Below are 16,627 nucleotides of genomic sequence, written 5' to 3'. Positions count from 1 at the left end.
AAAGAAAGAAAGAAAGAAAGAAAGAAAGAAAGAAAGAAAGAAAGAAAAGAAAGAAAGAAAAAAGAGAAGAGAGGAAGGAAGGAAGGAAAAGAGAAAGAAAGAAAATTGATTTTTTTTCAGATGAAGGTTAACAAAATCCAACACAAATTCTTTTATGCTAAAAATAACATAACTGAGTAGCCCGGGTTTAGATCTGGGGTTAGAAACAGCTCAAAGGAGGGTCCAGATATTATTATCAGGACATAGTCTCTTAATTTTTTCCTTTGAATGACTTCATTCTCAGATCACCAGCACCTCCCAGGGCTACATGCTTTCTCAGTCACATCCAGCAGAAAAAGGGAAAAATCATCCACACACACAAATTAGGGGAGGGGAATCGCTGGAGTTAAGGTAATGTAAAGTACTAACTGTCTGCAGACTCTTGGAGAATGGCTTGGGGTCAGCTTTACAGTAACCAACTGCGCCATGGGAGAAGGGAGAAATTCACCACTTGGAAATCTGTTGGAAGTTCTTTCCTAGAAGGAGTGTGAGTGAACGTTGGGATCCATAAACAATAAAAGTTCACTACAAAGAAGTAGCAGGCCTAGGCACGAGGGTGCCATCCTGAGTCAGTCAATCTTGCAGCAAGGAACCAGACATGAGGTCTAGATATGGTTCCAGTCCCTGGGAGCATTTATGGGAGTAAGGCAATGCTGAACAACTTGGAGTATGGATTGGGAAGTATGATAGAGTCAAAAGCCAACAGGATTAAGAAATGTTGCTAACACTAAGAAAAGGGGCAAGATCTCAGATAATGTTAAAGTGGCAACAGCCTCAAGGCTGATTTGATATTAAGGTCTCAAATGCTTCCTTGAATAAGAACATGGTTGGTTTTAGTGAAGTCAAGGATGTGGTAGCATTCAGAGAGGAATTAGGGGATGTAAGGTATTTAAGATGCTAGATTAACGATAAGGTTCAGAGTGTCACCATGGAGACCAGTTTATTATTCTTTTACTATCCTAGGTCTTCAATATCTCCTCTAGTACTAGCACTTCATCATTAATCAAGCTTCAGACTCTCATATTAAACTGTGTGTTTGACATATCTACAAAGATAATGCCACAAGTACCCTAACTTCAACTCCTTGCCCCAATCAGTTCCATATTTCCTCCAAACCTGGTTCTTCTCCTGTCTTGCCAATCTCAATTAACAGCACCTTCATCTAAGCCTGTTCATCACCTCTTTCTCTCTCTGTTCATTATCTCTTTCTCTCTCTATCTATATTTCTCCTTTCATCTAATCAATCATTAAATCCTGCCTCTTAAACCTCCTATGTATTGCTTGACTCCCTCAGACTGTTGCCCTAATTCAGGCCCTCATTATCTTTTGTATTTAAATTTTCCCCAAACTGGATTCCCTACTTGGAGATGCACACTCATGAAAACCATAGTGCACATAGTTATGTGTTTCTATAGCATTCTGTGCCTGCTTCCTACTTTACATTTGCAATATCATATTGCAGTTATGGGTTTATGTGTCTGTCCCACTGACTATTACTGAGTTTCTCAAGGTGAAAATTCACCTTTGAATCCTTAGTACCTAACACAGTGTCTATTGAGTGGACCAAATCATCCAGTGTTTATACACATAAATACTTTTAACTCTCTACTAGTCATGTAACCATACACAAAACATCATTATCAGTGCCTTGCTCTAGGAGCATTGCATGAAGAATTTTGTCTAGGTACTTACAGTACAGTAGATCTGAATTAGAAATAAATTATTTCTGAATTAGAAATAAATTCAGAATTTCTCAAATTAGAATAAATTAAATTAGCCTGGTGTGGTGGTGCACACCTGTGGTCCCAGCTGCTCAGGAGGCTGGGGCGGGAGGATCGCTAGAGCCTAGGAGGCAGAGGTTGCAGTGAGCCAAGATCATGCCACTGTACTCCAGCCTTGGGTGACACAGTGACACTCTGTCTCAAAAAAATAAAAAATAAATAAAAATTATATAGATAAATTAGAATAAAGTGTATAAATAAATTTGAATAAAACAGAGAAAATTCTACTTTACTAGACTCTTTTACTGAGAATACATGATACACTTTTTCTTTTTTTTTTTTTTTTTTTTTGAGACAGTCTCACTCACAAGAGTGAGACTCACTCCGGTTCAAGTGATTCTCTTGCCTTAGCCTCCCAAGTAGCTGGGATTACAGGCACCAGCCACCATGCTAATTTTTGTATATTTGGTAGAGACGGGGTTTCATCATGTTGGCCAGGCTAGTCTCGAACCCCTGACCTCAGGCGATCCACCCACCTCGGCCTCCCAAAGTGCTGAGATTATAGGTGTGAGCCACGGCACCCAGCCTGAGCCACAGCGCCCAGCGGATACACTTTCATTAGTAATTTACTGATGCAATGGCCTGTGGTTCTGTAATATGTATATTATTATCTGTGAAGATCAAAGAAAACATTCAAAATTTGGGCTGTCTCCCCCAGTTATAATTATTGATAGCCTACTTTGCACCATCACTCTGAAGAAGGTCCAGAGAATCCTTGGGTGTCAATTTAAAACACTACCATCACAGTCTGACTTCATGTAAGTAGTCAATCAGAAACTCTGGGCAGACACAATAGCATTCTTACCATAAGCAGACAAAAAACTTTCTTCTGAAATTTTTGGTTAATAGTCTTAGGTACATGTAATCATTTTGGCTCACCTACTTAAATGATATTTTGATTATGTAAGATAGTGAAATTTTAAATCATGTTACTAGGTTACAACATATGTTTATCATTGTTTTGATTGTGATATGTGACCTGCTTTCACTATTCAAACAGGAGACATTACATAATATGTTTATAGGTATATGCTTTATAGTAAAATTGCTCAGATGAATCTAATGATAGGCTCTAATTTTAATAATACATAATTCTGAATGTGCTGCCTTCTTCCTCTTCTTTGCAAGAAAGTTAACTTGAAAATACATAAATTTAGGCTGGGCGTGGTGGCTCACGCCTATAATCCCAGCACTTTGGGAGGCCGAGGAGGGCAGATCACCTGAGATCAGGAGTTTGAGACTAGCCTGGCCAAATGGTGAAACCCTGTCTCTACTAAAAGTATAAAAAAATTAGCTGGGCATAGTGGTTAGTGGCGCACATCTGTAGTCTTAACTACTTGGGAGGCTGAGGCAGGAGAATCGCTTGAACTCAGGGGGCAAAGGTTGCAGTGAGCCAAGATTGTGCCATTGCAGTCCAGCCTGGGCAACAAGAAAGACACTCCATCTCAAAATGAATAAATAAATAAATACAAATAAATAAAATACAGAAATTTAATCATTTTTAAAAGGTAATGGCATTACTTATACATTTTTAGATACTGTGACTAAAGTGTCTTTCTAAGTAATATTTGTGTCCTTGTTTTCAAAAAGTAAGTATCAGATTAGAGAATGTTTATCTTGTAACTCCAGTGAATAACTCAGAAGCAATACTAATGGGCCGGGTAGGGTGGCTCACACCTGTAACCCCAGCACTTTGGGAAGCCAAGGCAGGAGGATTGCTTGAGGCCAGGAATTTGAGACCAGTCTTGGTAATGTAGGGAGATTTCTGTCTCTACAAAAAAAAAAAAAAAAAATTAAATTAGCTGGGCATGGTGGTGCACAACTATAGTCCCAGCTACCTGAGGGGCTAAGGTGGGAGGATCGCTTGAGCCCAGGAGAGTCAGGGTGCTGTGATGTATGATCACGTCACTGCAGTCCAGCCTGAGTAACAGAGCAAAACCCTGTCTCAAAAAAGAGAATGAAAGAGAAAGAAAGAAAGAAAGAGAGAGAGAGAGAGAGAGAGGGAGGGAGGGAGGGAGGGAGGGAGGAAGGAAGGAAGGGAGGAAGGAAGGAAGTTAGGAAGGGGAATTTGCTCAAGGTACAGCCTTGGTGTTGTGTGATGAAAAGACTCTAGGTGATGAATGGTTTACAGAAATAAATGATCCAAAGTGTGACCAAACGGTCATCAGGAACAAAAAAAAGGGTGGGGGGGAAGAAATAAAACTGCACAAGTTGGAGGTAATGTTGTTTTGAGAGGTATATTTCAGAAATAACCAAAGATGCAAAATGCATTAGGATGTCATTTCAAAAGATTTCAAGCTTGGTTCTTTGAAAATAATACACAGCCTTGTGTATTATTTTGTGTTTACTTTTCCTAAAGTAAACATAAAATGTGTTTACCTTGTAAAACGTTATTAATCTGTTTAATGATGTAGGTACTTTTCCATATGTATGTTATACTTAAAATTTAAATGCTTACTTTAAAACTGCACACCCTCTAACACATTTAATATGCACCTGAGATGATAATTCTAAACTATCAATACAATAAAACTCCACTATTCCTTATCTTTTTCTCAACATACATCTCTTTAATTCATAAAAACAAGCTCATTCATTCACAGCAAGAACTGACCATTTCTGTTAATGATCCATATTGTGTCTGCATGTGTTAGAAGTTCAATGACATAAGAATTATAAAGACAAGACCTCTGTCACTTTCAAACAGTATGCTCTAATAAGTCCTGGAAACTCTATTTAATGTTTACACATACTTTACTAGACACCCAGCATGAAGTTGACGATATATTAGAGCTTAATCTGTAGAGATATGGACCTTGGCCTTTCAGACATGCTATTGTACAATGACTCCTACTGATGTTACACTGTGTGTGTGTGTGTGTGTGTGTGTGTAACAGAGAGAGAGAAAGAGGTCTCTCTCTCTGGCTTTTTTTTTCCAATGAGTCAGTGGTGCTGGGTCAATAAAATTAACATTCCTATTTTACTCATTCTGTGGAAACAAGTTCACGTGCCAATGGGTGTGCATGCTGATACTGGTGAGGCCTTCACCTCCCCCAAAATGCATATTGTATTAATTTTCCAAATAAATATTTAACAAATATTCAATGATAGTCAGTCTTTTCCTCTCTTCTTTTTATAGAAAAGGGGTCTCATTATGTTGCCCAGGTTGACCTTGAATTCCTGGGCTCAAGCAATCCTCCTGACACATGTAACACCAAGCATGGTTATTTCCTCACTTACATTTTACAATAGCATGAGATTATCTACATCTGGCATTCAGCATTTTATATGCCAGAGAAAGACAGATGAGAATACTGCAATTTAGGGTTAAAATGAAGGGTCACAAACTGATAGATCACAGAGCAAATCATATCCAGCAGGTATATTTTGTTTGAAAAACACAATGTTTTTAAAAAAATTACTTAATTCCCAGAATTAAATGATTTAAAGATTGTATTTTTAAAAGATCTAGATTTGGGCCAGGCATGGTGGGTCATGCCTGTAATCCCAACACTTTGGGAGGCTCAGGCAGGCAGATCAGTTGAAGTCAGGAGTTTGAGACCAGCCTGGCCAATGTGGTGAAACCCTGTCTCTACTAAAAATACAAAAATGAGTCTGGTGTAGTGGTGGGCACCTGTAGTCCCAGCTACTGGGGTAGCTGAGGCAGGAGAATTGCTTGAACCTGGGAGCTGGAGGTTGCAGTGAGCAGAGATCGCACCACTGCATTCCAACCTAGGAGACAGAGTGAGACTGTCTCAAAAGAAATAAAACAGAAAAAAGTCTAGATTTCGAGTTTCTTTTGACAATCAAAAGATCTAAAAATATTTTACTTGTATCACTATATGGACTGAGCTGAGTCCTGCTACCTCCTCGAGGCTAAATGTAAACTCTTCGGTTCAAGAATTGTCTCCATGCAATGCACAGCCTGGTTCATCATTTATATTACCTGCCTGACTCCTAATGACATTTCAGGTTTTAATCCCTGGTTTTCATAGAGAGTATAATTTAATTGTCTGGTGAATTATTTAATTAAAATTTTATTTTCCCCTACTATTATGGAGTATATTGATATTTTAACCAAACTCTTCTGTTTAATGCTTTTAAAATGAACATTTGAAGTGCTGTATGACCCCTTAAACAAAAAGAAAACAAAATACTTTTTATTGGTTGTTTTTATACTAGAAAATCAAGTTTAAATAATCAATGTGTTATCAACTGCTTTTTAAAAACATATTTTTGTAAGTTCAAATTTCCATACAGTTATCTATCCCTGTATTAGAAAAACAGACTTAATGATAGGTGACAAATGGCATTATGCTCATATACAAAGCATGGCATATTTCCATGAATACAGCCCAAGATCGAGGTACCCAAATATTAATTTATGAATGCATTTATGTGTATATAGATATCCTACCTTTTTTTTTAATTTAAAAGTGATTTTTTTTTTTAAAAAAAGCAATCTTTTGGGTTTTCCCTTGAAGCATGTAGGAAGGTTTCCTGGTGTTAAAAGATGGGGAAATACAATGACAACTTTCTCTTTTTTCACTGGCATTCAGTACTATCATTACATCCACTATAAACTTTTCCCATTTATTCAAACATTACACATACGGAAAAACTGGGCATATGAGTATTCCACCGTATGTTCATCTTTTATGATAACTTCACACTCGAAAACTTTATAAAACAATCTGCTGAGAACAGATATTATGCTCAAGTTTTACCTTGAGGAAATTCCCTACGGCTTAGTTACAAACAAGATCTTGCATGGAAACTTTGAGGCATCCATAGCTGATGTTAGTGGATTCCACCTACTATATTTAAGAGTGAGGCATTTAATTTTTATCTCCTTATAAGGATGCAAGAGATTAACCTCTAATTTTTTAATATTATCAAGATTTATTTAATGTGCATAGGAGAACTACATGCTTATATGCTGATATATTTTTGCCAAATGAAACATTTTACTAGTTATATAAATAAAAATTATCATAGTCATACAAATTATACCTTACGAACTTTCCTTGAGAAATTATGTTCTTTCTTCAAAAAGGCAAATTTACTTTAAAAATGAAAAAAAAAATCTTCATATCAATGAAAGCTTTGGGAAATAATTTGAGAAATTTACCATTTATTATCTACTACCTCCTACAAAGATGGTGCTGCCACCCACCTTCAGTAGCTTTCACCACTGAAGAGGGATGAATGTGTAATGATTCACAATCCTTCACCCATCCCTCTTTCCATCTATATTTGATGTCTTGGATTGTGAGGCGGGATGCAGATTGTAGTCAGAGAATGAAAATATTCATCCATTCTCAGTAGGGAATTCAATCTGTGACTTAGAACCCTAACCAGCTGAGTCAACAGGCTAAGATAATGCTGTTTATGTAGACAGTGTATAGTTTAATTTTCCTTTCAAGCTAGATTATCCCAACTCGCCTATCATCTCTCCCACCATTTTTCAATGCTCTTGATTAGCCATTCTTTCTCAATATAAAATAGAAAAAAAAATCTTATTTTTATATTTTCAGAGTCTGAAGCTTGGTGTCTTCAACCACATCCAGAGCTGTTCTTTTCTACAAATACATATGTTAATTTTCCCTCCTCGCCATTGGTTAGTATGGTTCATCCACTCTTATGTACAGACCCTAACCTAGGAAAACCTAGAAGTAGAGAAAGCAGATTATCAGAAGTGCCTGTTATGGCTTTTTGTGTAAAAACTGTTCTCCCTACATACCATATTACCACTCTAAGGATAGAGATTTTTATATTATTTCTTTACGGATCATAGTACGAAGAACACACTTAAACATGCTTGCTGACTTAATAAAGGAATATAGGGAATCTCATGGCATAGAGGTAGTTCCTAAATGTTAGCGTGCAAAAGAAATCACCTAGAGGGTTTTCAAAACAAATTTCTGGTCTCCAACCCTAGTTTCTGATTCAGAAAGTTGGTTGATGCCCCAAAATCTGCACGTTTAACTAGTCCCCAGATGATGCTGATGCTGTAAATTCAGGAACTACACACTGAGAACTACTAGCTTAGACTAAAATGGTGAGTTCTTGTTAAGACTATAAGGCGATCTATTCACATATGCAGTAAACACGTTTCTCTACCTTTAGCCTAGTTCTTGTACTCATATATAAAAGATAGAAATGCTACCTAAGATTTAACATGAATGTAGCAAGACTATAAAATTAATTGGTTTCTTCAAACTGTATAAGAAAATCTACTTAGTTATCATTTAACAGCAATTATCCTGCTAACTAGTGGGAGAGGAAAACAATAGTTTAAAGAAAGGGAAACTGGAGGGTGTTTCTGGGAAAAGCAAGGGTGGAGTTGCCAGTGGCAAAAACAGGGCAGTTTTGCACAGAAGCTTTGCTGCCTGGCAGCTGTAAAAGTATGAGCCTGAATTTTCTCTTTTCTCAAAAACAAGACATAGCTGCTCTGCCATCTCCCTGACTTTCTCTCCTCCAAACCAAAGAGAGTCCTTAGTTTAAGCTCTCTTCATTTTGTAGGAAAGGAAGAAAGCATATGCTTCTCTGCTATTTCGCCTAAGCTTAAATGCAATTTAAGAAAGGTGATCTTTAATGTCATTTACTAAATTCAAAATGCCATAGCAATGTAACAGCATCAATGAGAAGTGATCCAGTTAGAAGTCCAAAGAACATTTTAAAAATCAATGTTAGAGATTAAATTACTTTCATGACAAAGAAGGCAAGTGCACATCCAATGAGAATTTAATGTAGCAAGCAGCTAATAGGGATCAGTGGAATCAAGCAATCAAAATGCCCGTATTTAGACAAGAACAATTTCTTCTTCTATTTAGAAAAGAAGGACATCAGTTCTAGGTACAGCTCAATGTTTCTCAAGTTTACACTGCTTTTTTATGTTGAAATTGGAATTGTTTTTCTGTGTAAGAATACTCCTTTACAGTTGGACACAATGCCCAGACCAGCAGTAGCAGCGGCGGCCACAGCAGCAGCAGCATATTATCTTTATGAAAGAATAAGGCTCACAGTAAAAGCTGAGGGAAGCAACACCTGTGTGTCTACCTTCAAAGCTAAAAGATCCTCAGGCTTCACTGATTAAACTCTTTGCTAGCTACATACATACATACAAACAAACAAACAAAAAACTGCTTTTTGGGAATCTGAACAGTTTCCTCCTGGTGTCATTTAGCTGGTTCCTTTTTACCCTTCTTTTTCCTGTAAACTGGGAATTGGGTCTAAGAGCTTGATTAGATTTAGATTAAGCATTTTGGGGATACTTCACAGATACTTCGGATGCTATGATCGAATGATCACACCGGGAGTCACATTGTTTCAACTTGTCTGTCAGTAACACTAGGTTTGATCACTTTTTTAAGTGATCAGTATCTCCACTGTAAAGGCAAAGTTTTTTCCCCTTTGCAATTAACAGGTAATGCGAGCTGATACTTGGACACACTATGTGAGTATCTTCTTCCCCATCAGCTTCTCACCTAATGATTTTGGCTTTTTTGCCTGAATCAATATTTCATTAGAGGTTCCAAAATGATGATTTTTCTAATTCTATTATTTCTTCAATATTAAAAAGCTGACATTCTTTTGTAAAAAAGAGGTTTCACACATTAACTGGTTTCAACAGTTCTTTTAAAAGATGACATGGTAAATAATTTCTTACCTATTTCCAGAATAAGATGCTGATATAAATGTCTCCTCCACTTGTAGCAAATGACTCTCTCTCTCTCTCTCTCTCTCTCTCTCTCTCCCTCTCTCTCTCTCTCCTCAGAACTCATGGATTTTTATTTATTCAATGTTTTATAATCATTTAGTTATTCTTTAGAGATGCTTAATTTGTTCCAAATTTGGTCAATGGAAGCTGCTTCAAGCCAGTTCCTTTGTTTGAGGACTTCCTTGCTTTCTGGCACAAGACACTGAAGGCTCTATTTTTACCTAACTGCCTCAGACTTTGAATTAGCCATTTCTTTAAGGGAACCTAGTTCCTTCAGAGATATTTCCAATTCAAACTCAACATTACATGATTTTTTTTGTAAGTTCTTTGATCTTACTTATGTGTTATCCTTTTCTTACACTGAAAATCTTGTCTCCTTAAATATTTATGTATTTTTCCCAAAAATATGCAATAATGGTTTGAAAATTATAATAGTAATATTATACTAACAATAAAAATCAGAGAGATGCTTAAGGTTTTTTTTCTTTGTCTCTTTTTTGTTTGTTTTGAGACGGAGTTTTGCTCTTGCTGCCCAGGCTAGAGTGCAATGGCGAGATCTCAGCTCACCGCAACCTCCACCTCCCAGGTTCAAGCGATTCTCCTGCCTCAGCCTCCGGAGTAGCTGGGATTACAGGCATGCGCCACCACACCCGGCTAATTTTGTATTTTTAGTAGAGATGGGGTTTCTCCATGTTGGTCAGACTGGTCTCGAACTCCCGACCTCAGGTGATCCTTCCGCCTTGGCCTCCCAAAGTGCTGGGATTACAGGTGTAAGCCACCACACTTGGCCTTTACTCTTAGACTATATTTCATTATCTCAATAGGATGTACAGAGTATTACATCTACTGGAAATTTTTTTTTCTCTGTGTGTGGTTATGTTTGCAATTTGACATATAGTAAGACTTATTTGTTTATCTTTTCAGTTTTACAGACTCTTGGCTTGAAATTAATCTTTTCTTATTTAATATGTAAAATACTTACTTGATTCAAAACCAAAACTATATAAAAAGGCATACATTGATTTTTTATTTTATTTTATTTTATTTTATTTTGGAGACAGAGTCTCCCTCTGTCGCCCAGGCTGGAGTGCAGTGGCATGATCTCAACTTACTGCAACCTCTACCTTCTGGGTTCAAGATATTCTCCTGCCTCGACCTGCTACTGGTCTATTCTGGGAACAGGGTCCCATTTCTTTCACACAAATGATTTGGCTCCTGGCTACTTCATCAACTAACACTACATAAATGGGCACATATTTTCAGGCTTTTGAGAAATAAATATATTTATGGTTGCATCTATAGAATCCATTTAATCAGACATTTTCACATGTTTTCTTAAAAATGAATAAAAGTTAATCAAGCTTTCCATAAAATATAAGATACTACTTCTCTCTCTATTATAAATTGCATGCTTGGAATGGTGACTGTGAATCACTGAATGTCATTTAGATCATTTGGACAATAGCAAACTCAGTCATTCAAAATTCAGCATCCTGATTATAAATCAGGTTTCCATCAAGCTACACACAGACAGAGAGTTTGTTTACATTATACAGTGGATGCCTCTAGGTTTGTCTCCTCAATCTTTTGTGTTTCTTTTCATAACAGCACCCTGAATTTCCCTTATTGTATTGTCAGTCCATGTACCTCCACTCAATTATCAGTTCCAGGGATGGACAAATTACCTAGAACTGGCCAGAGTACAGCATTACCCTGTTTACCACAATCTGTTTGGGAGTAGGCATGTGACCCAAGCCAGGCCAGTGAGATTGAAAGTATTCATGGAGTACTCAGTCCAACGGGACACTTATTGGACATCCACCATGACATAACATCATCACATTTTGGAACACTAAGAAACAGAAAAGATTCCGGAGGAAAATATCTGATCAGAAACAAAGAATCAAGAAACAGAATGGCTTTGGACCTCTTAGCAAACTGAAAGCTAAAAGACATTGCGGCAGTGCCTTAAAAATTCTAAAGAAAATGACTTTTAACATAGAATGATACACCATGCCACAAATTGTGAAGGATGAATAAAGATGTTTTAAATAGGCAAGGTCTCAAAACTTTACCTTAAGTTCACTCTTTCTCAGGAAGCTATCAGAAAATTTGATACTTCAAAATGAGGGAATAAACTGAAAAATAAAAAGCCATAGGATATAAGGAACAGATCTCTAGGATGCTAACACATAAGAAAGAACCCTAGGATGACAGCTGTGTCCCTGCTGGCAACCAGTTCAGACTCGAGCAAGTCAGAAGGCTCCAGGAAGATGAAAATGAGAGAAACACTTGATTCATTAGAAGGTATCAATAAGTTGAAAGTGATAGAACACTTCATCTAAAAGTATTGAGATACGTGGGTAACTAGGAGAGAATTAGGCGTTAATAAAAAGAATATGCCAGTTTGAACCACATAATGCCAATATTCAATAATTTTGCCCTATAAAACTATTAATTTCATACTGTTCAATTTAGTAGACAGCTAAGGAATCAAAACAACCATAAAAATTGTCTTCAGGGAAAAAAAATGTATAGAAAAGGAAATACAATGTTAGCTACTAAGTACAGCTCAGTTGGTTATTAGCATTTTCATTGTCATAATAGTATACACACTGATCACTGATCTAATAAAAATAAAAGTATATTGCTAGACTGAGTGCTCAGAAGGAATTTCTGTGTATAGTAAATATGGGGAAGATAAAAACAGGGCTGAATTTTTATCTTTAAAAGTGGCAAATCAATAAATAAAGCTTAAGTCAGAAAAAAATCAGGAAGTAGCAAATAAATGTGTTATTAAGATATAAATCTTGATACCCAAAGAATTAGCTGAAAGAATTTAAAGTAGTTACTTCCAGGCTGTCAATTGTAATAATTCAAGCAAGAGATAATGCATAAAGTTCCTAAAACAATAGCAAAGAGGGTGGAGAAAAAGGAATGAGAGATATTAAGAGGATTGTATAGATAGCTGCTGGTGATTAGTTAGAACCTCAGATTTCTGGCTTGGGCCATCAGACAGATGATGCTGTTATTCACCGAGTCAGGTAAAATAACATGAACAAATATAAGGTAAGGAACTACAACATTGAACGTGTTACACTTGAGGTACATGGAGGACAAGACGATGAGAATACAAAAAAGTATTTGAATATGTGGGTCTGGAGCTCAGGAGTAAGTCATAATTTGTAGTAACAGATGTGACTCCACATAATTTGGAGTAACAGATGTGAAGCCACTGTGGCTGGTTCGAGGGTAGGAAGAAACCCAATCTTATTGACATATGTATCTCCAGCTACTACCTCAAATAACGCCTGGAATATTCATTCATGCATGCATTTTTCAAAAAGACACCACCAGTATATCTTAGGTTTGGTTCTAGGCACTGAAATTTGGTAGATGCTCAAGAAACATTTGCTAAATAAGTTATAAAAACCACAGATTAGACAACATTGCCCAGAGACTGTAGAATAAGAAAGAGCTGAGATCACAGTTCTAGGCAAACCAATGTGAAGGGGCAGGCCATATAAGAAAAATAAACAAAGGAAAATGAAAAGGTCGTGTCAGAAACAGAGCAAGAAAACCAAAAGTGGATCATAACAAGAAAGACCAGGAAGGAAACAGCTTCAAGAAGCATAGAATTGTCAATACCCAGAGAGTTTAATAAGATACGATTGACTTGTCAATAGGGAGCTCATTGGTGATCACATCAGTTCAAGTTTCAGTGCCAGAGAGCTTATTGCAGTGCAGGGGAAAAGAGAGGTAAGGAAATTAAAACCAGAGAAATAGGTGTCATTTACTAAGAATACAATTTAGGAAGAAAGGGAGGGAGGGTGAGAGAACTGAGATTTAGAAACTGTATTTCAGACACTGTGGAACATCCAGGTTCACATTTCTGGTAGGCATCATTTGGAAGTCAGTCTTCTGTAGGTGGTAGCAAAAACCACAGAAGTGGATGCAAAACGTGAAGCAGGACATGTGAAGCAGTGATCACCAACTGGTCAGGAAGATTCTCTTCTGCTATCTCTGGGATACATTCTCCCTGCCCAGGTGAACATGACTGTCATAGAGAACCAAAAACAAAAAGGGAGAGAGAAAAACTCTGCTAGATCCAAGAATAGTAGTCCTCAAACTTCACTGTACAAGTGAATCACCTAGAGAATCTTATTAAAATGCTTATTCTGATTCATTAGGTCTGGGTAGAAATCTGGGACTCTGCATTCTAATCCACCCCCAGGCAATACAATCTTGCTGGTTCTGGGACCACACTGAGTAGCAAGGGCCTAGAAGTCAGGAAAACCTTATTAGATAGGACTTTTTTTTTCCTTTGTGATTCCAAGTTTGTAAACAGACACTCAAGTTTAAGCAATAATGATGATAATCATCATCATAATAATGACAACCATTTGTGATCTTAAGTGACTGAAAAGATCAATTTAATAATTGGCTCCTAGGACAGCTGGATCTTTCCAGGTACTCAAATGATATTGTAAGAATTTAGTTTATCTCTATTTTCTTACTCTGCTCTTCAGTAAGGCAGGCTTATTCCTTACAGTGACACCTGGCAACACTACATATACATTACCCAAACTTCAGGTACAGCACAACTGTGCCACCTTCTTTCCCTGTAGTTGTAATAAAATACTCAGAAAATAGTCTTGTTGCTCATCCTTAGTCCAATTACTATAACTAGGAAGTAGAAAACTCTGATTGGACAGACTGAAATCATCTCCCCAATTCTGGAGTTATGGAGTGAGCTGAATACCACCCTACGGTGCTAAGCAGACAAAAGAAAAAATTACATAGATGTAGAGATATAAGATGGATGAATTGACCTAGCATCATTTCCTCTCTCTTTGGCGACACTGCTACCATGTGTAGTCCATGTGTTTTGGGGAGTATTAAAAGACTATCTCTTTTCAGTCCCTGTCCCTCCCTGGGCCGGGCTGGCACTCTTGCTTTCCCCGTCCCTCATGGCGCTGCTCCAACGCCCGACGGTGTGCAGTGATTTGGAGGATATTGACACAGGATTTAATTCTAAAGTTAAGAGTCATGTGACTATTAGGCGAACTGTTTTAGAAGAAATTGGAAATAAAGTTATAACCAGAGCAGCACAAGTAGCTAAGAAAGCTCAGAACACCAAAGTACCAGTTCAACCCACCAAAACAACAAATGTCAACAAACAACTGAAACCTACTGCTTCTGTCAAACCAGTACAGATGGAAATGTTGGCTCCAAAGGGTCCTTCTTCCACACCCGAGGATGTCTCCATGAAGAGAATCTCTGCCAAGCTTTTTCTGATGCCTTGCTCTGCAAAATCAAGGACATTGATAATGAAGATTGGGAGAACCCTCAGCTCTGCAATGACTACGTTAAGGATATCTATCAGTACCTCAGGCAGCTGGAGGTTTTGCAGTCCATAAACCCACATTTCTTAGATGGAAGAGATATAAATGGACGCATGTGTGCCATCCTGGTGGACTGGCTGGTGCAGGTCCACTCCAAGTTTAGGCTTCTGCAGGAGACTCTGTACATGTGTGTTGCCATTATGGATCAATTTTTACAGGTTCAGCCAGTTTCCTGGAGGAAGCTTCAATTAGTTGGGATTACTGCTCTGCTCTTGGCTTCCAAGTATGAGGAGATGTTTTCTCCAAATATTGAAGACTTTGTTTACATCACAGACAACGCTTATACCAGTTCCCAAATCCGAGAAATGGAAACTCTAATTTTGAAAGAATTGAAATTTGAGTTGGGTTGACCGTTGCCACTACACTTCTTAAGGCGAGCATCAAAAGCCAGGGAAGTTGATGTTGAACAGCACACTTTAGCCAAATATTTGATGGAGCTGACTCTCATCGACTATGATATGGTGCATTATCATTCTTCTAAGGTAGCAGCAGCTGCTTGCTGCTTGTCTCAGAAGCTTCTAGGACAAGGAAAATGGAACTTAAAGCGGCAGTATTACACAGGATACACAGAGAATGAAGTATTGGAAGTCATGCAGCACATGGCCAAGAATGTGGTGAAAGTAAACGAAAACTTAACTAAATTCATTGCCATCAAGAATAAGTATGCAAGCAGCAAACTCCTGAAGATCAGCACAATCCCTCAGCTGAACTCAAAAGCCGTCAAAGATCTTGCTTCCCCACTGATGGGAAGGTCCTAGGCTGCTATCACCCCTGGGGATGTGTGCTTCATTGTACCCTTTTTCTTACTGGTTTAGAACTCTTGATTTTGTACATAGTCCTCTGGTCTATCTCATGAAACTTCTTCTCAGACCAATTTTCTAAATACATATTGAGGAAAAATAAAGCGATTGGTTTCTCTTAAGTAAAAAAAATAAAAAATAAAAAATAAAAGACTATCTATCTTCACTATTTGAGCCAATAATCACTCCTTGAGATGTAAATGGAAGTCAAAAGAAAACAACAAAGGACATAAAATAGAAAAGTAAAAGGTAAATCTAGAAAGAGCAGTATATTGAAAGCTAGAGTAAAAGATACTTTCAAGAAGAAAGGCATATTTAACTATATAAAATGATACAGAGAGGATAAGTAAGAGTAGCACTGAAGAGGGAACATTGAATTTGACAAGAAAGCATTGATGAAGTTTGTCAAAGAAGTTTTAGTGAAGTATGGAAGAAGTATCCAAATAGTAGTCAGCATTGAAATAAATGGTAAATTCTTCTATCAGGGAGCTTGATAGAGAGGAGAAAGACAGGGTTATTAAAGTAAGAAATGGCTGGGCACAGTGGCTCATGCCTGTAATCCCAGCACTTTGGGAGGCCAAGGTGGGTGGATCACCTGAGGTCAGGAGTTCAAGACAAGCCTGGCCAACATGGTGAAACCTTGTCTCTACTAAAAATACAAAAATTAGCCAGGCGTGGTGGCAGGCACCTGTGTAATCCCAGCTACTCGGGAGGCTGAGGCAGGAGAATAACTTGAACCCGGGAGGCAGAGGTTGCAGTGAGCTGAGATTGTGCCATTGCACTCCAGCCTGGGGGACAAGAGCAAGACAAAAAAAAAAGAGAGAGAGAGAGAAAGGAAGGAAGGAAGGAAGGAAGGAAGGAAGGAAGGAAGGAAGGAAG

General features: G+C 37.7%; 1 protein-coding gene across 1 annotated transcript; it reads left to right on the top strand.

The window, feature by feature from the left end:
* Positions 1–14,458: 14,458 nt before the first annotated feature.
* Positions 14,459–15,706, top strand: LOC111547435 (G2/mitotic-specific cyclin-B2-like). Its single transcript, XM_023219258.1, is given in 2 exon segments — positions 14,459–14,808; positions 14,811–15,706. Coding segments are annotated over 2 exon segments (1,191 nt in total). The 5' UTR covers positions 14,459–14,513.
* Positions 15,707–16,627: the final 921 nt, after the last annotated feature.

This window comes from Piliocolobus tephrosceles, chromosome 10 (assembly GCF_002776525.5).
Source record: "Piliocolobus tephrosceles isolate RC106 chromosome 10, ASM277652v3, whole genome shotgun sequence".
Lineage (NCBI taxonomy): Eukaryota > Metazoa > Chordata > Mammalia > Primates > Cercopithecidae > Piliocolobus > Piliocolobus tephrosceles.
Note: the sequence above shows the minus strand (reverse complement) of the source record. Positions and strands in the feature narration are given on the sequence as shown.